This window comes from Tetrao urogallus (assembly GCF_951394365.1).
Source record: "Tetrao urogallus genome assembly, chromosome: 3".
Classification (NCBI taxonomy): Eukaryota; Metazoa; Chordata; class Aves; order Galliformes; family Phasianidae; genus Tetrao; species Tetrao urogallus.
The window spans coordinates 64413373-64439799 of NC_136815.1; the positions used below are offsets into that span (position 1 = coordinate 64413373).

A 26427-nucleotide genomic window follows, 5' to 3' on the forward strand; every position below is an offset into this window, starting at 1 on the left:
GCAGCTTGTAAAGTAGTTACCGGTGCCCTATCAGGGTGCAGGCTCCACTCTGATGAGTTAAGATGGCAGTCAGATATTCTGCATGTTTGGTTCCAAGCATACCAATACCAATATGAAAGTCCTACCAGAAGATTGGTAACCTTCAGAGAAATATGTATAGTGAGCAGTTCTGGTAATTTTTTTTTTAGTTTTTTGATGATGTAAAATGAATCAAAACTATGTGGAAAAAAAAAAAGAAAAAAAAGAAAAAAAAGCAGAAAGTGTGGCAAAATGTGGTGAATACCTAATCCTAGCTATCTGCAACTTCATAAACCACAGAGTCTTTGAATATAACAAATTCCACACAACTTTGAGAGCTATTCACTCAAATTCTTCTCTCATGGTAAATCTCATAGAAGCTGGCTCAGGTGGCTGACTCAGCTCACATGGGACACCAAGGAAGAGAGACAGAGATGGTCTCTGTGCAGTTAGAAGGGAAATGCACAGCAAAACGAGAAGAAGCTGGCTCATTAAAAAAAAACTGGGATAAAGCATTGTTTCTGGTTTGTATGTATGCTTTAGTAAAGCACATGTTCCATAAAGACAGCACTGAGCAGTTCCAAACTACCTGTTTTCTACTCTCTTTAAGCCAGACACAGTGAGACTGAAAGAGAGAAATTCACATTTTAAGACTTCTACCCAGAAGTCACTGCATATAATAAAACCAGCAATCTAGTCTAAATTCCATGGCACTCCTAACACATGCATTGCGTGGTTGGAAAAAGCTAGCTGTGCTTTAAAAACAAAACACCCTCACACAAAACAAACACAAACAAATTTGTTTAAAACTCTACCACTTAAGTAACAGAATGCTAGACCACAGATTGAGAGAACTGAATTTGAACTGGGACAGAAAACCTTAGGAGGTACCCTCAGCAAAGCAGTTAAAGTTCCATGTTCTAAGAGGACAGATATTCAGATATTCCCCCCAGGCCTGTTGGTGCCCTATGTCATCACAGTAAAAGAAAGGAGTTTTGAGGAAAGCAAACCTACTGGTGAAGCATATAAAGTATGTTGTAGCAGCTACACATCACTAAAACAACTTCCAGCCATTGTTATTTAAGTAGTTGTTATTGACTTATTTATTTACTCTGTAACAGACACATTAGGCTGAGTTTCACTCTCCATGAAAATGATTTTAACACAAAGCAGATTTGGGCTTTTATTTTATTTTATTTTTTGAACCACAAGCCAAAAATCAATGTATTTACTTTAGCAGAAGGTTTCCAAATGGATGAGAAAGGCCTGCAAGTTTTTGTCTTGCTTGCCCTTAGCATTTACGGTCAACTTTTCCCAACTCAAAACCCGAAGTCTGCTCTCTGGCGTAAATCAGAGCAACTCCATTCATTTCAGACAACTTTTCTGGATAGAGAGCATTGTAAGAACAGAATTTGGCCAGTACTGTCCTTTTTGTTTTACCGGCACCATGGGTTTTTCTCTTTTTTGGAAGACTTATCGGTTGACACAAAGCAGATGACTGTGGACAACCTGTTTGATGTGGTAAACAAAAGCAAAGTAACTGCCAAACCAGCCAACACAGCTAGAAAGAAATGAAACATGAACACTGTGGGAACGAGAATCCAAGGAGGATCTTGAACCTTCTCCTGATAGATTTGGTAGCAAAGTCCAAAAATAACTGAGTATATTGTCTAAAACAGCATAGAAGTATGACTTTAATCTCTAATTAAGACCAAAAGAAGTAATTCCACTGAACTTGATGGTGTTAATCCACAGTAAAAACAGACACTGAAATCTGCAATCACACAGACAGTTTAGAAGCAACACAATAACATTTTCACAAATTTTATAATCTTTTTACCAGTTTCCTACTGGTAAAGAAAATGTAGTGAATGAGTAGAGAGACTGAAACCCCTTTTGAAGAAACTATTTCTGTAAATACAGTGCTGCAAAACCATACTGCAAACTTTTTTCCGTCCTTGAGAGATACTCTACTCATGAACCAAAAGAAAGTCAATGGCAAAAGACAGATCTTTCCTGCATGAACAAATTGTATTTACAGTTGTTGAAGGCAATAAATAATTTTATCTATTTTTACATATTAATCTCTATAACACCAGTGATGGAAGCACAAGGGGCACAACAGTATTTCTTTTGAAAGAATCATAAGGCATCATAAAATTTTAAAATTTCATTATAAGTTGTAGTAAGGCCTAAACATATGATGTTCCAATAAAATCCTTTAAATTGATAAAAATATTGCTTCACAGACCAGGCGCTCAAGTTTGAAAACTTAATTCTAATAGGAACACCACAAAAATAAAAATGTCTTTCAACTCAGGGTTAATTCAAACTTTAGAAATGTGCAAAAAATTTGAACGAGTCACTTCATTTCATTTCTGTTTCTTTTTTTTTGTTCCACATTAGCTATCAGGTATAGAGACTGCTTCATTTACCTACACTATTTCAATGAAAGTTGAGAGATTCAGTGACATACGGTAAAGAACAAAGGCTGGTTTTACTTTTCCTACCACAGTTATGGATTTGGCTAGGCAAAAAGATGAAAAATGTGAAGGACAGAAACAGTTTTCCTGAAAAGTTAATTTATCAGAAAGCCAGTAAGATATACAGAGGAGTCAAGGTGGACAGCTGACTAGCTTCGTGTCCCAGCAACTTAGAAAATTTCACTGGGCATAGAACTTTTATCTTTGGGCACAAAAACGCATTCTGTGGTCTTCACAGACCACAGGGCCAATAGGGAAATATAAATTTCCAATAGGGAAAATAAATTATTTGGTAGAACAACTGCAATATGAAATTAAACTTCAACGTTTACATGAATCTGTAAATGTTTAAATGAAGATTCATTTATTGGATTTAAACTTAAATTATACTTTATTATCAACTTCAAGGAGGATATGGAATAGAAATGGCTATTTTTTCAGAAAAGGAAGATAGTTATTGAAATTATGCTATATTGGTGAAAAAAATATTTCAAAGAACTTATAAAACTCATCTGTCAAGTAATCTTCTAGCTTGCTACTAAACATCAGCTCAAGCATAAATTCATCAGGAATTGTGGAAGACTGCAAAATAAAACTAGTAAGCAAACAGTGAAAAATGTGTTTGTGGAAGCTGCTGTCTTGCACGACTTTCTTAATTACAGCAAGAGAGTCAACATTTTTTTTAGAATTAAAGCAGTTCTTCTTTTAATCCAAATTCACCAGTTTAGCAAATCAACTGCATCTGCTCTATATTGGTTGATGCAGATTCTCAGTCACATTAGTAAGTCCTAAAATGGTGCCCAAGACCATGCACAAGGCTTTCCACGCAGAGCAGCTGAATCTCCCAGCTGTACGCAGACTGAAGATGCTTTAAACTCAGCCTCAGAAGCACTGTCATCCTTGTCATCTGTCTGTAAGACCATGTGGCTTTTGGCCTCCAGTTCACTAACCCAGCCAATAGGATGGGATGGAAAAAAACATGAATATGTTGCCAAATGGAAAAAAAACAACAACAACAACAAAAAAAACCCAAAAAAACAAAAACAAAAACAAAAACCAACAGAACAAAAACAAACCACCAACAAAACAAAACAAAACAACAACAGAAAACAACAAGACATATACAAAAGAAGAAAAAGAAAAAAAGCTATTTTGTGGTATACAATATTCAACTACTATTTGAATTATTTGGAGTCTCATATTTTCATACTGACAGCAACCATTAAATTCTAGTTTAAACTCAGTTTGCTTTGTAAGATGGGCAGCATTATAGGAAACGTGGGTTTTTAAGGCTCTAAGTTTCCACTTGGTGCTAATCAAGAGGGACCCCAAAGAACTTCCCAAATGCTACGATCAACACAGGAAACACTCATCATGGAGCATGCTTTTCTTTTGCAAATTGCACCCTGAGCCATTGGAAGACAAATGTGTCCACCTTTAGTTACCTGTAGCAAATGTATCTTCATGTGAACTACTCAGCTAGATTCCCTTTATAATTAAAAGAGAGAAATAGCCGGCTTCAAAGCATTATTCCTCTTAGATGAAATTTTAGACACGTAAAATACATTAGATAACTGAAGGCCTACAAGAGCTTGCTACGCTCCACAGACATCAAAGGAGGCAAGCTGATCAGACATCTTACTTAGACAAAATTAATTCCAGCCCTCTCGTGTGGTATTCAGACGTGCTGGGGATTTGCAGCTCCCATTTTTTCTAAGCATGCATAGTCCAAGCAAACAACAGTGTTATAGACAGTGATACTAGCTCTGACAGAGTTCACTGTTGCAGACTGCTCCTCAAGTAGTCATTACTGTCTCTTCTTTGTTAATTACAGAAGATCAGATACATTCACTAGTACAGAAAAGGAAAATATTTATGCTGGAATGTCTTTTGCAAAGGGAAGAAATCAATTAACAGTAACATAACATAAACAGAGCAAGTAACTGCATTAATGTGACTATATACCTGTACAATCTCCCATTATGTCCATATATTGAACACCAAATCTATCAAAGAGTACCTCATGTACTTTGGGTCCATTTACTTAGGGCAAATGGTGTCAAAGAACCATCTTTACCTACATACCAAAGAGTATGTAGGTAAATCAAGTCACCTATAAATTTATGTGGCTTTTTTTAAACTTGAAATGTTCTCCTTTTTTTTTTTTTTTTTGATTAATCAAAACAGAAAGAAAACAAACACTGGGAATCTGGCAGATTAATAAAATGCAATAAACATAATGAAAAGTAACAGGAATAAAGGAAGGCCTGCCCCTTAGCTCAGGCACCTACCTCTCACTGAGATCTTCCACGCGCTGTCCATGACCTAGCATGAAGCTGGGGTTTGACTGACTACATGGACTTGCGGGTGCTGATAAAGTGCTTTTCACGTTCTGTACCGAGTGCCTGCGGCTCCGCCGGCGCTCCAGGCCCCTTCGCTCACTGCCACCCAGACTGGCCCTTCTTCTGTCCTTGCGTCCACTGGGAGGGGGGTCAGCGGTCTCATCTCCATCCTCATGCCTCAGGGTCATCTGAGGAGGAAAGAGAGGCAAGGTTTCTGACGTGTTTCCTATAGGGTTTCACACCTACGCTTTAAGAATTTACTGATCTCAACAAGATTGATTCCTATTAGAGTCATCATTTCCAGAGATACCCCTCTAATTTGCTATCTAATTTGCTATCTAATTTGCTAATACGCACTGTGGCAGCTCAAGTGATAGAACTCTACACTGACACCTTGAACACTGTGGGACTTGAAACAACAGATTTGTTTATGTTAGATTTGGGGTTTTTTGTTTGTTTTTTAGGACTTAAGTTACAAGCAATCCAAGCAGTGCTAGACATCTAGCTCTCTTTATTTCCTCCTAAAATACATAGGTAAATTCTTGTCTATGCTGAAATCAATTGAAAAAACTCCTATACACTGGCTGATTAAACATTTCCTGCTGTTCAGACATGCAACTAGAAATGACTGAGTGAAAGATAGCCTACTGCTTCAGAAAGTATTTTAGAAAAGCATCATCATTTATTCTCAGCCAAGAAAGAGATCAGCTGATGCATATGTAATTGCCTTCTTAAAGATCTCAATTTTTACAGATCTCCCTGAAAGTAAACAAAAGAAAAAAGAAAAAAAAGCAAACACTAACAAAACAAACCTGTTTCTGTGAACTCATACCACAATGGATTAAAAGAAAAAAACAGAGACCACACATTTTTCAGCTGAACTTCCCAATTTTTAGCATAATTACTTTCATATATGCCATTCAGTGGAAAATTCAGCATTTCCTGCCAGTTCAGAAGCACTGTAAATCCAGAGGAACGTATGCATATTTCAGGAAAGAACAATGCTGAAAATAGCATGGCGGCAATGACATTTGACAGAAAAATCTGACCTACGTTGTGAGTTCATCAGCTGGAAACAGTAGAGGAGCAGTATGTGGACGTAACTGTATTGGGCTTATGTGGCAAGGCTTTCACAGTGGTGGGGCAGCAGAGATGAGCAAAGCCCAGCACTGCCCCAAGGACATCAGACTCAGCTCCAGCAGCTCCTAAGGGGTTCCACCACTGCCAGAGCTGGGCTATGAGCAATGCTGGGCGCACTTTGGGAAAGCAGATTTAAGAAAGGGAAACACTGCTGCACAACAGCAGCTGGGAGTGAAGAGTGAGAAGCTGAGTGAAACATCTCTCCAGGAACCAAGGTCAGAGCAGAAGAAGAGCCAGCACAGAGCAGAAGCTCCCTGAAGCCCAGAGACCTGATTTCTTCTTGCAGTCTGGTCTACGTAGAAAGTAGCTCTGCTAAAATTAGTTTAGTGACGGGGTGAAGAATGAAAGAAAAAAATGGAGAATGAAAGCTACCAAATTCTTTGCTGGACACAGATGAAGATAAAGCCATTTCATTTAGTAACACTATAACATTAATTCACATTTACATTATTTTATATATAATTTTACATATAATTGCTAATTTCTGCCTAAGCCTCCCCAATGCCAATACTTCCTGAAGTCTGAAAATTAGGGCTAATAATTAAGAAACTGGATATCCTACCCTTGCATATGGCTACTTCGGTGGTTATTTTATGTCTAGGTGGTGAATACGAAGTCATTTATTACTCCATTTCTGCAAACTGTATAGGACCTAGTCCAGTGTAAACTCGTACGCAAGGACATGCTGGGTATTCAGCTGCAGAACAAGTGGCACTGAGCTCAGATTAACTTTTTTCACGAGTTGAATACTTCTGCATATTTCAAGAATTTCTACTTTTAATTGCAGGCAGAACTGCCTCTAAAGAGGCTAGTAAATGTGCTGGTTTGCCTTAGAGCATGCCCCAGCACTAGTATGAAATGCAATTGCATGAGCTGAGCAGCCATGTACTTTTATCAGGTCACATATACAATGTGTATAATACTTCCAGCAACCAGATGTTTTTCTTCTAAAATAGATAACCAAATTTCACCTAGGTTACACTTCCCCCTCCTTTCAGCTTTGAAGTTTGCACACGCTGTAAGATGTATAAAACAGGGCATGTTATGTTACCTCATAAATGTTAAATTGTTCTACTAAGTCCAAGTCTGTTCCTTTCTTGTTCAAGTGTCTCTGCGAAATCGCTTCAATGCCCAGCTCTTCGAGACAGTCCACCACATCGTAGAAAGAGTCTTGATCTGGCAACCCCGACAGCGTCTAAGAATCAAAGGGAAAACATTTAGATCTGCTTGTTTTGAAAAGAATTAAACAAAGGTTTTTAAAAGCGGTTGGCAAGTGGTGCTATGTATGATTTCAATAAAACCAAACCATGATGTGGGATTAGAGACACTGCTAAAAAATGTAAAACAAGTGGCACAGCTTTTAACAAACAACTCTGTGCACTGTGTAGAAAAATGAATAACTGGAAAAACAAATCAATGTTGTTATTTCATACAAAAAAATACGGAAAATGTAGGTCTTTAAAATACACAGTTGGATTCTTCCTGGCTTCATTCGAGCACAAATTTGAAGAACCGAGAATGTTCAAGCATCAAACACAGGGATGAAAGCAAAGAGAGAAAAAAAATTGGTTTAGCTAAAACCAGTGAAGCTGATTTCCTACTGATTCCTGTAACTTTGGCCTTAGGAAGAAAAACTTGAATGCACAGCTGTGTGATGTCAGGACAGCAGGAAACATCCTGCACCATGCACCGAGCTGTCCTCAACACCTGCAGCAGAGGTCATTCCCCTAAATCCACAAATTGTTTTATATTACAGAGGTATTGACTTCTTTCTTCCCTTTCAACTTTAGAAGTATTAACTAAAAGCATGCTGACTTCTTAACTCCAATATGTTTAAAGTTTTACAAATTCCTGATTATGGAGTAAATTGAAACCAGTGACACTGGAGCATTAGCGCACTAGAAAACAAAGAAAGCCAATAATAATAGTGATTGAAAACAAGCTTTTTGAACTCGGATCTTTATATATGGCACCTGCCCTATGTTCAAGAGAGAAAGCACTTCTACCACAGTTGTTTCTCATTTGGTGAATTCAGAAAACTAAGAAGAAATGGAAGGTGGTTTTCTGTAGCATACTATGTATTTTATGTATGCCACTGAAGTGCAGGGATTGAATCAAGCCACTCAACACTGTACTCTGGAGTGATGCATGGGAAGAGAACATGGGTGTCAGACAACGGTGTTCAGAACACAAGTGAACTTCATCCATCACAGTCCTGCAGACAACAAAGTCAATACAAAACCTAGCTATTTTGGTTTACTATTGTTTTCTGCTCAGCTTGTGCTCATTTGTATCTGCTCTTTATGTGTGACACAGAAGAATGAGTCTCGCTTGACATGAGCAGGAACTGCTGAATATTGTGTGGCCTATGTGCAGAATGGCATCTGCTATATTGCAAGAATCAGTCTATTCAGAGCCATTTCTGCAAAATAAGGGAGAGACACACTGGAACCAACACAGCTATTCTGGATTAGTGCTATAAAGAGATACCCATGCTGTGATAGCTTCTGCTCTCATAACCGTATTATTAGCTAGATAACTTACGCAGAGGAGAGGAAAAAAAAGGAGAAAGGAAGAGACCAGGGGAAAGAAAAAAAGTACTCTCCTGAAAGAATTTCATTTTCTCCTGAACGGAACGGCATGAACTGTGCTGTGACAGTACTGTTTTTATTGATTGTCAAACTGCTATGCTGACCACATTTCAAGCATAGTATGATGTGATATCCTACGTCTAAAAGAGCAGACAGACCTACTGCTTAAATGCTCATTAGAACACTGAGGAGCTTGAATACATGACTGCTTAATACTGGCTTATGATCTTAAAAGAGTGGGTTATCATTTTCCTGGTGGCTATATAAAGAAGACAAGCAGCAGTACAATCAGAAGAGCAGAGGTCTTAAATTGGGCAGATCTTTCTTTTTACTGTTTCCCAAGCACCATGTTAAGTTTTTCAGTAGTTTCCCAGTAGTATCCCAGATATTTCCTTCTGCCCTGAAGACAGAACCTCAAAAAAACTAAAATCCTACCAGAGAATTCAAATCTAGCCCCTTGGAGAAGTGTATTTAAAACATACTCTTTAGTGTGCTTGCAGAATTTTGTTGTTACTGCTACCTTAGAGGAAAACAGAGATTTGAAATCTCTCTAGAATCCTGGTCTACCAAAAAAGAACAAATATGAATATCAGGAATCATTCTTATGCCTCTACCCATTTCCAGTTCAAGGAAAAATCTTTGAATTAAGATTTAATTTGTTTGCAGCGGTCTTGTGCAAGTTGCTCTCAAGTCCTTATGGGAATACTTGCACAACTTTGAGTTCTTCTCTTTCAAGCATCTGCTTTTTGTAATGATGAAGTAAATAAAAACCAAAACCCTATCCCTGAGAGTTTTGAGTTTGATATTTCTTCTTAACCACACTTATACTGAAGTGAAAACAACACATTTTGCCCACCACTAACTGTAACAGTCCTAATAGAAAGAAAGGGAAGAAACTGATTAAGTTGTGTAGGTAATAAAAAAGGATTACAAGACAAATATTTTCCAAGATGATAAATCCTATCAGATGACGTACAAAACTGGTAGTAGTAAAATAATCTTACATTTGCATGACCTCAGTTATGTTTCTTAACAAAGACAGAGATTAGTGATAACCTATTCCTAGCTTCAGACAGAAAGGCTCTCTTCATGATTTTTAGTTGATACTAAGCAGCAAAGTTAATTAGTATGTTTTGTCGTTTATGAAACAGTCACAGTATAAAGCAGTGGTGCAGACAGAATACAGACATCAGAAAGTCCAGATAAATGTGTTTGGTGCAAGCTTTGCATGGAAGTCCAAGTAACATAAAAGTACTGCTCTGGTTACTAAACATCCAACAGACTGGGTTTCAGTAGAGCACCCACATACTATATAGAGAGATATTATCTAAATCTTACATGCTATGGTGAAAAGCATAGTAAATCTACATAATAAATAAATATTTAAGGGCATTAGCCAAGTTTTCAGTTGCTTTGGGATAAGAAGCATCTATCTTGCATTTGTTTTCCAAAGAACCACAACTTCTAAAATATACGCTGCGGCCAATGTTGGACACAGGATGTAAGAATATCAATGTTCCAGTGTGGCAGCTATGATGTCCTTAAGGCAGATCACTGAAAAAATGTGCTAGCTGCTGTGTTCACACCACACTGGCCTGTGACAGTACTTCTTTAGCTGCAGCTGCTGGACCAATGGTGGGTGGCACACACTAAGCTCCCAGTGGTTACACTGGACTGGAAAGCTGATATTTAAATTCCAGTCTTGCAATGCATTTGTTAAAAAAAATTTCAGTGCTTAACCTGATTATACTAGAACATATTAATTTTTACATAGCGAGTAATATGGAATTTTATTTACAATTTTAAAAAAAGGTATTGTCTATTATGAGAGAACAAACTTAATATTAAATAAAGTTAAAAGAAATATTAACAGTAATTTTACGACTCAATAATTACTGGTGTAATCACAGTAACAAAAAGGTTTTGTAGCAGATTTTGAAAAGAACACAAAAAGTATGGAAGTAAATAGAAAAGTCAATTGAATTCAACATAATTCTCTTTCTACATTTAGCGAGTAGGGGTTTTATAAATGTATGTATGTATGTGCATGCGTATCTAGAAATAAATCTAAAGGGATTCTATCTGAGCTCAGTAAAAGGTCTAATAAGTTGTCTCTTCGGAAACAACCAATAAAAATGAAAGCACGGATTAGACAAAGATCTAAAGACATATGGAAGATGACAAAAGTTATACAGGAACTATACAGAACCTGAAGTGTATGTACTGGGATCAATTTCATTTTAGAAATTTATTAATGTCTAAATCTTCCATAATCAGGAGAAATTCATTGAAATGTGAGCATAAGTAAATTGATTATGCAGCAACAAACTGAGAGGAAAGATAAAAGGACTGCAGCAGTTCTTCTGTCAGCTTCTGAGCAGGAAGGAAAGCAGTCTGTAAATGTATATGCACGGAAAAAGAAAAAGGTGCAGAAGTATGCTTCCTTAAGACAGACTCCCCAAGAGGTTTCTGCATGCACCAAAAACTTTTTCAGTTCCTCTCCTAGAAAAGCTGAAAGCATCTGAACCTTCTTTGTATTCTCTGAAGGGAAAAAAATTACAACTGTGTCATCTTGCTTGCTGTTTTCTCTATAATCATGGAAAAAAATCCCATTAAAAACATCATAAAGCTGTCCATAGGCCAGATCATAATTATAAGTGTAGCATTGTGGGATTCCTCTGTTCCTTGATCTTCATAACTCCTTTGACTGTGAGATGCTTTTTCTTTTTGTTTGCTTTTAAAGAACTACCTCCTCCTAAAAATAGCTTTAAATGTAAAATTCAGACAAAAGAATCAACTATACCATGTGTAGAAAATAATTGTTGAAGTTAGATGCTAGGTAGTAACACAAACAAAAAAAAACAAAGAGAGAAAGAGAGGAAATTATCTCAGTAAGAGGAATCAGTATACAACATAATGAGGCATAGAACAGAAACATTAAAATGAGTTGCCTCAGCTTTAACAGCAGCTAAAGACACAAGCATAACAAGCAGGTGAGACCTTTCAGAAAAATCAATTCAGCGAGATGCTCTTTTAAAGTCTAAGAGGATCTTTACTGCAGTGTAAGCAGCTGCAAGAGTAGCTGTAAGTAAAAAGACAGCCACAACAGAGATGTCATCAGGTCAGGCCTTCTCAGGTACCTTGAATGAACAACACCAAACATTAAGAAACTGTTTTAATTAAAAAAACCCCAAACCATAAAATAACCCATCTCTCCAACCATGCAGCCATGAACACAGAAAGTTGGCATCTTGTTCTATGATTGCCACTAGAAAACTCTGGATCTTTAGATAAATATAACAAAAAAATAATAATATTCTGTAGCTCTCCAGCTTATTAAGTATAATTACAGAAACAAAATTACCTTAATTCTCTAGTACTATGCGGACTTCTTGTGTTCTTTGAAAGATCTATTTGTGATTTTAGTTTAGGTTTGTTTAGAATGTTAGGACTAGACACTAATTTTTTAAGGCACTGACAGTAATAATTCTCTAGCTTTTATGGACATTCCTACCTCCTCACAGTTCAGAAGTTTGATTTTACTGTGAAGCTACTATAAGGGGCACCAGAAAACATAAAGAAAGAAGAAAAAAAAACAAAGCATGTTTATACTTCCTTTTTTAAAGTGGAAACACTCTTACAAGCTCTCTTACACTTGTTTCATTTGCCACATTTGGTTCACAGAAAAGAAATAATTTAAATGACTTGGAACTGGAAAATTGTGCACAGTGCAAGCCTTTGTGAACACGTGATCTTTTCATAAAGTTCTTGCTTTCATTATTTCCCAGGTAATTTGTTGAGCTTGTTTGTTGGATTCTGTTTTGCACTGTAGTGCCAGCTCTGGGAGAAGAATCAAGTCATAATGATTCATAAGAATGTTGTTTATGCACAGCAACTAGGAAAACAGCAATTCCACTCCTAGCTGCAGCCTCAATAGGTCTGCAACACAAGTAATATGACTGTATTGATTATAGCTGATCCTACAACTTCTCTGGGACAGGTCTTCAATGTATATTCTCATAGACCAGCAATATGCAACAGAAAATACTAATATTATTACTAAGAGTTACAGTTAGGAAGGAAACAAACCTTGTTAACCAAAGTCATTGCATAAACCAGTAGTTCAGTATCAACCCCATCTTTCTCCTCCAGAATCTCCATGATGTTCGCCCAAGGCTTGGCTCCTACATGTAAAGCAGAAAACATTGGTAAGGGTGATCAAAATAGAAAGCTGTGGCAGCAACATTTAGCCAAGAGGCAGCACAGGTTGGAAAGATGTGTCAAAATGGAAGATCAACTGGATGACGTTATCTCCTGCTTTTTCTACTGTCTTCTCTAATTCATGGAGAACAGAATACAATCAATGACAGCTGTGGTACATCTTAAGGCAGACTCCTCTAAAATCTTATGTGGACTTTTCCCAGAGGTACCAATATATCTTTCTTGATGATGAAAGAAGTTTTGTTAGCTCACTCAATTGAAGTGAACTTCTAAAAATTGTGTGGAAGGAATTCCACTACACCTATCATAAGTTCCCATAGGCTTAGATAAGTCTTACACAAAAATTAATATGCTACTCTTTCAGTAAGTTCGTTGCTTACATTCCTACTGGTATTACTGCGTTATACTGCATTAAGATAAGTCCTGTTAATAGAACAGTGTGGCAAAGAAAGACAAAAACTCAAGTGGCTTTACTAAGTTACTGCACCAAATAAGTCAGGCAGTAAATGCCAAGCAGATTAAAGTCCTGTGTGGAAAGTACCTTGTAAACAATTCTATTTTATTTGGCTAAAAGGCAGATAGCAAAATTTACTAAAGAAAAAACCATAGTCATTTTATCTAGTAAATAATGAAAGATCAAAAACAAGTTCTTTTGTTTGGAGGGAAGTTAAAAGTTAGGAGGAGAATTCAGAAAATTAGCTCTAACTCAGTGATGCTCTATTAGCTACACAAGCAGAACTGCAACAGTCTTTGAGTACAGAGAGAAATGCAGAGTATTCTAACGGATCACATCCCCCTAAAATTATAATGACAATAGCTTGAGCACAAGCAGACAGTGAAAAGGAATTGTTTCATCCCAAAACCTGATTGATCAGTGAAGTAGAGATTAAATCACTGCTCTGCTCTCACAGTAATCATAGCCAACACTTATTTATGCTGGTGTTGTGCATACACAATGATATGTCCTTCTGCACAGACATCAAATCTCTACTAACCAAACATCTCCACTTCCAAAGCAATGACAGAGTGCTGTGTAAAAAACTGTCCGTTAATGAACACAAAGATAATATTTCGCCTCTTTTCTTTTTCCCACTCTTTTCAGACATTCTCTGATCTTCATTACTGAATAACAAAACAGAGCTTCTTTATCTGAAGCAAAATCAGAGGGGGAATTCACTCTCATCTCTCAGACAGTATTTATGTGCATTACTGTACTAATTCCCATATAGTTCTGTAATGAGAATAATACTAGACATCTCTTTACCAGATTCTCTATGTTACCAGACATTTTGTGCTGCACACGTTCAAAAGACATGTGGAACAAATTCACTTGGCTCACAAATGATATATGATCAGCAGGAATGATATCCTTACTACAAAAATGTCTTCCTGTGGTTTCTTGTGAAAAATAAAAATGGAAGAAAATAAGAAAGAGAAACAAAGTGGCAACACTATCCAAGTCTGATTTTTAACAATGTTATTTGGACAAAAATCAGTTGCCAACAATATGAAAAATTAATTACCTAATCCACACTGAATTATTCAGTGAGAGTTCTTCCAGGGAAAGCAGACAAACAGTTGTTTGGCAGACAAATTTTATTCATAGTAAAACCAATCCTATTTGTTTTCTAAAGACAGCATCCTGACATTTGAGCTTTTTACCTGTGTGGCTGTATACTTCTCCATTATCGTAACAGAGAACTTACTTGCCTTGCTGCTTCCACGCAAGGATGACAATGTTTTTTTCTACCCATGCTGCTTTTCTGTTTCTGACCACGATATAAAAAAAATTACTAGTAAGGAAGTCCAGTATCAGTTCATCCATCCTTTGAATTCTTTAATCGTAACAGTGTTACTAACCTTAACTTCTAGCCTTAAATTTGAAATACTTTTGAACTGAAATTCAATTTATTTCCCAGCTGATATCAACAACAGGCTGTACAACGACTGACAGAACTACTCCAATTGGTACCAGATTAAATATAAGGCTGTCCATCAATATGGGGATGAGACAGTTCTGGTCTGAAAGCTTAACTACAAACTTACTGCACCACTACACTTGGGTTAATTATTCCTTGCTTCTTCACTAATGAGAGTCCATAGTTTCCAACCTATGATCCTGATAACATGAGATACGGGCAGATCTACAGCAAGCATCTTCTTTCATCCACTCACGACCTGAAGTTTGGATTTCCACATATGTAGTTCCTGAAGAGTCACTACTTCAACATGAGACTGTAGCCTGGAGTACACATGAAAAAAATTAACTTCCAAGACAGTGTATTTTTTTGTGATAAGACGGTTCACTGAAAAAAAATCTGTTCACCTTCACAGACAGGCCACGTAAAAAACGCCTTGGAAAATCATGCAATAAAAAAATTGATGATTTTTCTAAGGTCACATGTTGCTATACTAAAACAACGAGGCTCATACAAGACAAGTGAAAAACATGATGTGTTAATTTAGAAGGAGATTTGTAAAATATATTAATGATTATAGATTGAGAGGACCTTTTGAGGAAAGAAGCACAGGGCTAAAAGCTACAACTTGACGTTATTCATATAAAGATCAGAATATAACAAATTATAGAAAACCCTTGGTGAACTAATGTTGACTACTCCTGATAACCTTCTTCCTCTCTTCCACTTGCTTGGAGATGACATCCAGAATAAACTGTTCCATCACCTTTCCAGGGACAGAGGTGAGACTGACTGGCCTGTAGTCTCCCAGCTCCTCCTTCTTGCCCTTTTTTGAAGACTGGAGTGTCATAGCTCTTCTCCAGTCGTCAGGCATGTCTCCCATTCTCCATAACCTTTCAAGGGTAATAGACAGTAGCTTGGCAATCACTTCTGCCAGCACTTGCAGGTGCATCGGGTAAGGGCCCATGGATTTGTGTGTGCTGAATTGGCCTAGATGTTCTCTGATCCGATTCCTGATAAAGGGGAAGTCTTTCCTTCCCCAGACTCACGCTTTCTTATCTCCAGGGTCTGTGATTCATAAGGGGTAGTATGAGCAGTAAAGACCAAAACAAAGAAGGCATTCTGTTGACTCTGCCTTCTCAGTGTCCTCCATTATCAGGAAACCCACCTCACTCAGCAGCAAGCCCAGGTTTTCCTTAGTTTTCCTCTTACTGCTGACATACTTAAAAATATATATAGTTCTAGTAAAAAAACCCAAACAAACAGTAAATGCATGTAATATTTATATGTTATTGAGTTTATTTTTTAAAAAAGAAACAGAATTTTGCATGCCAATTGTCAAAAAGCACTTATTTTACAGCCTTTTACTTTACCACTTGATAGTGGTAGTAGGCAGTTTCATTAGATAATTTTAGAGGTCTATTCCAATCTTAATGATTCTGTGATTCTATGATTTGATGTTGATATAAAAGCATGATAGTGTAGCATCCAAGCTCTTCTTATGAGAGCAGATTGTGATGTTCACATAAGGTTACAACTTCCAGACAGGACTTGTGCTATAATTGATAGAAGAGATGAAACAGGCTCACTAAAGTAAAACAGTAAAGCTTGAGTTTTGTATGTATTCTCCTGCCTTCTACTGGGTAAAATGAAAATTGCTCGACCATGTTTTACAATTTTCTCACTGGCATATGCTATTATTGTGGCTACTCTGTCAGGAAGACTGCAGTCTCAACCATAACGCTACCATCAACATGATGCATTCTGAACATTCAGAGATGGTCCATCAACACATGGATAACAGTGGGGTTGCAAATAGTAAGCATATATTAAATGAATAAAGTATACTGAACAAAGCTGTCCATTGTTTTAAATCTCAGTCTTTTCTAAGTTTCAGCTTGAAATGCTTTTTCATTTGAATTGCCCCCCCCCAAAAAAAAAGGATTAGCTTAATGCCATCATTTATGCCTTTCACAAAATTCTGACATCACTACTACACAGGATGTAAATGATGTATAACACACAGGAAACTTCGCATCAGGCAGGAACCATATAGGAGGACTACCAACATACTGTCTAGTTGCCATAGGCTGGAAAGACCTCAACATCTTTTATTGCTGTCTATGAACATACAGCCTGCTGTCACAGCTACGGGATAGGTATTGGCTATTTGTGTATGAACTGGAAAGAAAAGAACTGATAATGCAGGCCATTTAATTCAACAAGAAGTCAGGTAGTAGAAATGTAATTCACAAACAGAACACTACAGAATCCAGTTCAGCCACAGGACTTCAATCTCTGTACTAACAAAAGCTTACGATAAAACAGCTCCAGACAGCAAGCACAGTACAACGCCAGCTCCATTTTCCAGAACCCGTACAGTTCTGATGTGCTTAAACTTAAAAGAGATCAAATTCCATTATGGCTACAAAATGAGAAGAAGTTGAGGAGAAGAATGTAGTTGGAAGTATAACAAAAAGCTATGTCCTGTATGATGAGGACCATGCTGTTACTTACTAATAATCTGTTTGTACCTGAGAGTACATCAGGCACTTCCATGGATCTTTGTATTTCAAGTTGCATATGGATGTATTCTTGTGTAGAAACCACAGATGGGATCGCTTTGAAACAAGACTGAGTTATTATGGGGTTCTTTATGTTAATCATGTGTGGTACACATGCTGAGGAATTATATCATATCTCATCACCTTGTATGTACATGAAATACTGGACTTTTTTCAAAGCAGCGGTAAACTTAATTATATATACCTGCAAGATTTATGACAATGTTTCAAGAAAAGGCACATCACTTCTCTCCCGTCTTATTTCTACTCCATTAAATCAGTCATTAAAGGCAGGTACTCTTCAGTTATAAGACACTGATTTATAAATGTAATTTGAAATATAGAACTTCCACAGTTTAAAGTAGGGGGCTATTGCATGATGACTTTAAAAAAAAACAACTAAATATCGAAGAAGAAAAAAGTCCCTTTTCTAGCTTTCCCATAAAGCCCCTCCTCGTACTCCTAATATCAGCCATTGAACTGTATGCATGACTTCATTCATGTTTTAGGTCAATATCAAACTTTTTCCTAGTATACAGAAGGGAGTACACAGCACATGGTAGCTTGTTCAGGGTATTACTTTCTCCATCTTTAATGAGGTTTACTTGCATGCGAGCAGATGGTAATATGAACACATTGAGTATACTAGGGAGTTTAGAGAGCAGAGGAAATACTACAAATGGCTGTAAAAATATATAATAGAAGTTACAATTACATGAATACTGTAATTACCTTTCTGCTTATGTAATTGTAAGGCTTATTAGTTTAATACAAAACTGAAAGCCAACCTGAAGAGTACATCATTTAAAGTGTCACACTGATTCTGAACTACCCCTTCCTACTCCTCTACCATAGGAAACAATTTGGGGATTGTTTTTATTCTCTTTTCAACATACTATATAGTCAAAAGCAAAATCTGGCTCCTTTCTCCTATTCTGCCCATCCCCCAACTTTTTGTTTCACTTTTACCATATCAAGTTGCTCAAACAAGTTCAGCATGGAGGCAGCATGCACCTCTGAGAGAATGTTCCTTTAAACCTCCATGTGTTTGAGACCGCAGCAATGGTGCTCCCAACCTCAAAAACTCTCCTTGAGGCAAAGGAATGTTTTGCATCAAGACAGAGTGCCCTGAGAGCTTAGCAATAGCTTTGTGGGAAGAATAAGAAAAAAACATTTTTGTTCCATTTATTTGTAAGAAATACAGTATGCATATTCAAGTCTTTCTCATGAGCCTGAAGAGTAACAGATTTCATAGTATAATATCTGCTCAAGGGCTTTATTTTAATGTAACAACACATGGTTTTGCTTTTACTATAAAGCCTGTACTATTACTGACCTCGTCTTTGTCTTCAAAGGGATTACACCGATTAGATATCATTTTCTCTTCTAAACCAAACTGCTTCTTCTCAGAAGGAAGTGCAAAGATGGTCTGGCCCAGAGGAGCCTCCAAGGTCAGGATATGCAATGGGGCTTACACTGCCTGCGGGTGCAGGGAAGGGGAGGCAATGACTATGGTGTATTGGAAGCAGCATGGTTCGTCAGCTTTTCCCTCCTCACTTTTCCATTATAATTCAGTCCTCAAAACAATCTTAAATTGTATGAATATTCAAAATACACTTCTAATTCAGAAATCAAGTGAATAGCACATAAGGCAGGCATCACAGCAGCAGTGCTGCAGCAATGACAAAATGCCACATGATCTCAGTGGTGCTGGGTATTTGCACCCCCCAAATAAGGCTACTCACCTCTCTTTTCGTCAACTGTAGATACTGCCTGGATTAAAAGTGGTGCGTTGGATTCAGTGTACTCAACAAACACCAGCAGCAGCTTCAATGCTGTCTTTACCACCAGGCGGAACTGAAAAAAAGAGCACGACTTGTCATTCAGCAAGTCACAGCATTTCCAGATGTTCTACATGACACTGAGCAGTCCAGATCTGATAGTAAGACATACGCAGAAGAGATTTAGCTGTGCCAGAACTAAAGACACAATAGGTAGCCATTTGGCTGAAAATTTCATTCACTTGGCAGCAGTCTCCCAGGGAAGCCCCAGTAGTCAACGGATCCCACAGAAACTTAATGCTGCATTAATAATAAAAGATTAAATATCCCACCCACACATGCACTCATGGCTATCCCCCACATCTCTGTCCGAAGATTAATGTACATGTAGTCTAATCAACTATAAATAAATGTATTGCTGTTTCTCAACACAACATTTATTCCCGCATGACAGGATGATTTTCTCCTCGTGGATTTTTTTTTTTCATACTGCATTTAAATGATAAATTATTACATAAAACAATATACTCTACTTATACTACTCAGAAGAAAGTGTCTTCAGCCTCAGACTATCCCTCCCTGTCACAGAATATGTGATTTACTTGAACTGAGCACTCTGACAGCATAGTTTCAAACTTAATTTGTACATTTACGACTAGAAACCAACAGCCAAGCTCTATCGACCTCTTTACAGATCTCACATTTCTAAAGAGGACGTGTGACTATTGCATACTTTTCTAAGTGCTAAGTAAAAATTTTCAGGTATGTGCATGGCATGATCAGGTCTGCAAAAAAAAAAATATATATATATATATATATACACACACACTTAAGGGAGTGCTCAATAAAAGAAAACATGAAAAAGAGGACTTCTTAATAGACAGGGCTCTGCATGCCCAGTTGAGAGCAATATTAGCCAGAGAAACAATTCTCAGTCACATTTGTTATATTCTCAATCTACATCATGGATTTAAAGACAAACTAAAAATGATACATTGTTGGTCTCAGAAATACAATTCCCAATCCACTGTGATTGAATCACGCCACAAAAGAACAAGTAACAGTAAGTTTATAGCATTTCGGTGCTATATTATCTTGCAACAAATCTATCGAACAGCTTGTATGAGTTTTAATGATATTATTATATTAATGTGGTCATTACTGTCCTTTGCCACCGACAGATACACATGCAGTTATGTAAAGATAAGACACTTTTCAGAAAATTCCCATGTTTGTCTTACTGTGTTAAGTTGGTAGGATGTCTGAAACAAAAACAACTTGTCATTAAAATGCCTCACCCACAAGAGCAGGAAAAACAATTATTCTGCATTGCCAACTGTTTCAGGGTTGTATATAAAGCTTCCACCAGTATTAAATTATTCCCATTTTCATGTTGGTTTTTTCAATTACTCACAAAACAGCTCTCCTAAGAGGCAAGGAATCACTGTTAATTGTTTTTAGACTCACAGACAGCAAATGTGTATATGCTAAAACAGACTGCAAATGCAACAGGCATAGGCTCAAGCTCCTGTGTTCATTTTGCCACTCAGAGAGATGTAGTACAGCTCAATTTCAGCTAATGAGCTAAAATGTAGCTTGCTGCTTACTGCTATAAATACTGAATTTACTGTGAACAAACGATCCAGGTATTTCCTTAGTTTCTCAAGTTTCTCATGCAAAATTGAGCTTAATGAACTGCAAATACTGCTAGCAATACAAAATCTTCTGTTGTTAAACTTAGGTTGTTTCAGTCTTGATGAATCATCACAGCAGATACTTCCAAGCTGACAGCCAGGTGACAAACTTTAAGACCCAGGTCCTTTAAGACTCTTGCTTAGTCTGATTTACAGTTCTGCTGAACTCTTCAGTGATACATAAACTATCCAAATTAAAGGAAATTGTAATCCCCTGATAGACAGTGTAATTGCACGTTGTAAACTCATCTCTGATACACCAACATATCACTTCCCCAAAGCCACACAGGACACTTATGCATTTCCCTGGCATGCTAATGCCATGGTCTTTCTGTTTTTACCACCACGTGTCCCCTAACATTCAAGTTCAAGTACTCAACAGACACTTGTTTTGTAAAAATACTTCCTAACTTAGGAGTTACTTGATTACTGTAAACAATTTTTGCAATAGCATTCTTTCCAGATACACAGCTGCATACAACTGCACGAGATCCTTCCCCTAGAAAGGAAATCCTACTAAAGGAAATCCTATCCTACTTAAAACCTCATGCCTTGACCAAATGGTTTACATGCCAATACTCAATGACAAGGTTTCGTATGTGTCTATTTCAGAGCAACCAGTGGGACATAGTGGTCTTGCATCAATTTTTTGCCAATCTCTTTCTCTTCCTGAAAGTAAGAGAAGGAGTTTCTGCAATGTTTTTGCTCTAACTCCTGCTTGCTCACCACTGCAGAGACTGTAACAAGCACCAGCCCCCGCCAGACCCACCAGGCCTCAGGGCAGCCCAGTACTGCCTATACTGCCTACATCTGGGGCCTCGTGCCTGCTGGAGTGCAATCTTCAGGTGTCAGATTCCCACTCTTATTAAGCTTGCAGATGACAGCACAACTAAAGTAATGCCATCCAGAAGCAGTCCTGGCAAAAAAAGAGTGATTAGTGAAGCTTTGTTTCACTTGTTGTTTTGCTAGTAGAAGAACATGAAGTTTGCTTACTCAAAGTGCAGATTTTCAGGGCTTTTCCAGCTCCTCACAAAACAGTTGGCTCTGGGAAACAGAGGTGGATGTAGGTAAAGGCATATAGTGTGAAAAGGTAGTCCACATGGCCATAGGCTTTGAATAAAACTGCATTTAAAATACACTGTTTCTTGGTCAGTAGACAATGGCTTTTGAGCAAACTGTGGACACTTTTAGACCTCCATTGTGCTTTGGACACTACGGCAAGTACACTGTCTGCTCCAAAAGTAATTAATATTGTTTTATTATGTTGTCCACAACTTCAAAGGTAGATTTTCATAGTACAGTAGTAGAGATTGAACCTTCCCACCAATATTCCATTAAATGCTGTTGCCATTGGAGGGATAGCAGCAGAGGGGCAGTCTGACAGAATGGCTTCTAACATAGGAGTGTAGACAGAGCAAAGGTGCGTCACTGATTTCTTCCATGTGAAAAAAATGGCACACAGTGACATTCATCAATGCTTGCTGAATGTTTATAGAGACTGAACAGTGTCTGTTAGCACAGTGAGGTGGTGGGTGGTGTGCTTCAGCAACACTGTTATCATATTAGCTGTGAAACAGTGGCTCACCTCCAGTGGCTCACATTTTTATGAGCATGGCAAGCAAGCTTTATGTTCATCATTGGCAAAAATGCATACTTAACAGTGATGACAATGACAAAAAACAGTATTTTGTAGTTCAGAATCTGCTCTATCAAATAGTGTTATTGTGCTCTTTGTAGCTGTTGCAATTTCCATGGAAACAAATAGGAAGCATTACTTTTGGATGAATCTGTGTACAAAACTAAAATACTATAGTCCTAAACTAAAATGTACAACATCTAAGCTCCAATGCTGAGACTTACTAGCTGCTCATGACCCCACACACAGCCTTTCCACGCATCCTTACAACTGGGGCTTTTAAATACTGGTTAAACAATTCTTCTTAGTAACAGCAGCAATCATTAAGCAGCTGCATTTCTCCTTGGAAAACGAAGTCTTTAGGCAATCAAAGTTGGTTGACCAGATCTGACAGTCATCCTCAGAGGCAAAGAAGAGCCCAGAGCCTTACACGCTCATACTAAAATGAAAAGTCTCTAAAGACCTGTACCAGGGGTACTCGTTGCCAAAATCTGTGTGGAATCACTGATTTTGTTACATCACATCCAAAGCAATGGATCCATTCATGACCCGTAGAACTGACCTGCCTGTAGCAGCACATGCGTGCCACTGCTGACACTTTAAGAGCTGGTTATCACAATGGGATGTGTTTCAGCAGTTTCAATGAATAATGAGAATGTCTGTTTCACAACTTTAAAAAACACCCAAAGTATTCAGAAAGTTTCCATTTGTGATTAATTACTGTGACTTTCAAAGTGGGAGATCTTTAAATCTTTCTTCACAAGTGAATTACGAAATACGTTTGCTGCACACATCTTTTCAATAACTTCAGTAGTAAACAACTATATTGTAAATAAAAGAACTGCAAATCTCATCACAGGGAGATTATTTAACAGGAAAAAAAGAACAGCAAATCACTGACATTCCTGCTCTAATTTGTGAAATTATGAGAGTTTTTTGCCAGTCACTGGTATTATTTTACTTTACATAATGTTCCCAAGATGGCACAGTAACGAAAGCAATAAAAACAAGTTTCCTATTTCACCTCTGATCATTAGAGTTGCTGTCAAAAATTTACTGAAGGTTTTTAAGATGATTTCTGGGACCTACTGGATTCTTGTTTAGTTGCAATGACAGACTTCTGAATCCATTTCAGGCAGAACCCCTCTTCTATTAATATCTGCTGGGCAATCACACTTAGTTTGATCAGGACTAAATGTAAGAGCAATAAAGGAGGCAGAAATATGCTTTGGCAGCTCAAAACAAACAACCTCCTCCAGAAAACTCAAAACACCAACACCCTGGTATGACCACTTTATGAATGTTGGTTGTTATGATTAATTCCAAATTTCCACTCTGAATGTCTGAAGAAGAAAGCTCACTGAAGCAAGATGGATATCCATTGGCGTAGTAAAGTAATATTTCAACCATTCTGGAATTAAATCAGGATTTCTGAATTTTATAGCACTGACGCATCAAAACTCTTATTAAGAAAGTTAGAAAAGAAGGCCATATATACATTTTTGTATCATTTGCAAGCTAATTTAGAGACAGGAAATGATGTGAGCATCTTCTGGCTAAAGATAAAATATAGCCAGTAAAGGAAAGAAGAAGAATTATAAATATTTTTCCTCTGTCTTGCTTTATGTTACACAGTGGAGTTTGACAGTCCCTTTCCTTTTTATCTCTTTGCATTTAGACAACTGGATATGTGTTACAGGCCCAGACAAACGCACTATGCAGCAGACTTCAAAATTAATGTCCCATGGAAGGGTTTGTCCCAGCCATCAATCACAGGTTAAAAAAATGGTGACAACTGTTAACATCAGATTCAAAGAAATTTAGGTATATTTTTGAAAAGGGAGAAATTTAAAACATGATTGATTAAACTCAGTATTTCACTGACGATTATGCAGTTGCTTTGGATTTACACCATTCAAATTTAAAGGAGAAACAGGCATTCAATTTTTCACTAATTATTTACTATGGCCAAATGACCTGAGGTCTAATCACAACATGGACTCTGCCTAGTAGGCAGTGCACTCACCCTGTCAAGCAGGCAGAAGTGACAACGAAATAACATGCAGTGTAAGAAGTGCCAAACCAGCTGGTGAGAAGTGCATTGAAAGCTGAAAATCCTTCTTGCTTGTGAGATGTGAAGATTCACAGTGCTGTTTAACAGCCTGCGAGGGTCCCAGTGACATCTGGAATTCTGCTCAGTTTCATGTTTCACAGCAGGACAAAACTATGATCTATTCAGTAGAGGAGGAAAGACCTTTCTGGACCTTTCAACAAATGGAGGCCAAAAGAGAACTAGTTTTAGGTTGACACCTTTGGACAGCTTCATTTAGAACCTCTCTGGAGCAAGTATATGCATATGGAAGGAAGATTAAGGCAATATGCAATTTACATTCCCTATCTTTTATTTTTTTTAAAATTCTCTTCATGCTATTTTAAAATACTATTATTGTTTTTAAATGTAATGATCTAGTTTCAAACACTTATGTGCAAACACACCCATGTATTTCTTTAACAAAAAGAAGCAGTGAAAAGAGATGGCCGCAGTAAGAAGGTGGTCTAACCTCAGCCCATGTTTCAACTCAAGGTCATTATGATGATACCTACTGATGATACCTCTCAGAATATTCCATGACAAAAATGTCAATCTAGAAGTAGACAACTACAGTACAACTAGAAAATACCACACATTTTTCCATTCTCTGATCTTTGGTAGAGAAGACTGAGAAATTTAATTTAGCATAAGATATGTTTTCTGCAAGTGCATGAGGGAGTTCTCCAAGAGGTCCTGGAAGAAGGGATCATATTAACACAGATTATTCTACTATATGCAGAACACTCCAGTGATGAAAAAGTACATGTACAAAACATTTTGATGTGACACATCTTGAGCTCCTTTTGCAGGCAGGTGCAGCAAAATGTTCTACCAAATGTTCAATTAGCCAACAGTAACACCTGCAATATACAGCCTGAACTTCTTTTGTGTGAGCTACCCTAATTCTAACCACTGTAGTGGCAACAGTGTAGTTTCTTAGTGTACTGTTGTGGCACAACTGCTTCGCTGTAATCTCTCAGTAATTTTAAAATTGAAATTACTTCCCAAGCATAGTTCAACTATGATGTTGTGAAAGGAAAAGCTTCATAAGCAAATTTTAACATAAAATGGTATTTCTCTAGCACATTTCCCATTCTTGATATTACAATAGAAGATTTGAAGTAGTAACGTAGAAGTAGGGTAGAAGAAGGCTTACCTCCAATGATCTACAGGGCAATCTCGTTTTGCTAATGCTCTGGAATCAGCTGTCTGTAGTTTGTGGCAGTTTCCTGTACTCTACCAGATAATTTGGTTGCTTTATTTCCCTGGAAGTCAAAAGTGCATCCAGAATGTTTTTGCCTTTGCTTCCAGACAAACATAATTTCTTGAAATCCTCTGCACAGATGATGAAGAAGAAGGACAATTGCAAAATGAGGGCTATGGGGGAACGAGGAATTGGGAGGAGACAAAATTAGGCCAGCTGACCTAAACTGGCCAAAGGGATATTCCATACAGCAAGATATAATGCAAACAAAATTTGGAAACAATTGAGAGTTGGTCATGTGGGCTGCCACTGCTTGGGGACTGGCTGAGCATCAGTTCTTGTATATTAACATAATACTAGATGCCATTTTGAGATTCTGGAATTTTTTCTCGAACTTTCAACTTGCCTAAATAAGGCAGATTTACCACTTCCAAGTGCTTTGCAGGCTCAGGACAGAAGGTGCAGACAGTGCAGAAATTTGATTATCAGTTTAGATTAGAATCTGTGAACTAGTGATGATTTGCTGTTTGACTAGCTGGTCAAGACACTGTTCCTTACTTATTCCAACTAAAATGGGGATAATATTACTTCTGAACATAAATGGGGATAACATTACTTCTCTTCCTGTTAGCAATCTCAGTTCCAGCAAGATGAAAAATCCTATTAGTGTGGATGACAGATGCTCAAAAAATATCAATTAAACAATCTTTTAATTCAGAATGTTCATTTAAGTTTTTCTCTC

General features: G+C 37.4%; 1 protein-coding gene across 3 annotated transcripts in view; it reads right to left on the reverse strand.

Annotated features, from left to right (window-relative positions):
* FHOD3 (formin homology 2 domain containing 3) overlaps positions 1-26427 on the reverse strand; it is a gene marked incomplete at both ends in the record, with an annotated part of 355589 nt that overhangs the window by 95886 nt on the left and 233276 nt on the right. For 2 of the 3 annotated variants that reach the window (XM_079533942.1, XM_079533941.1), the window contains 4 exons: positions 4793-5031; positions 7035-7178; positions 12664-12758; positions 19024-19135. In XM_079533942.1, the coding sequence (XP_079390068.1) occupies positions 4793-5031; positions 7035-7178; positions 12664-12758; positions 19024-19135 (590 nt within the window). Of the gene's footprint in view, positions 1-3355; positions 3447-4792; positions 5032-7034; positions 7179-12663; positions 12759-19023; positions 19136-26427 lie in introns of all 3 variants that reach the window. The other variant, XM_079533940.1, reaches the window with a different exon arrangement.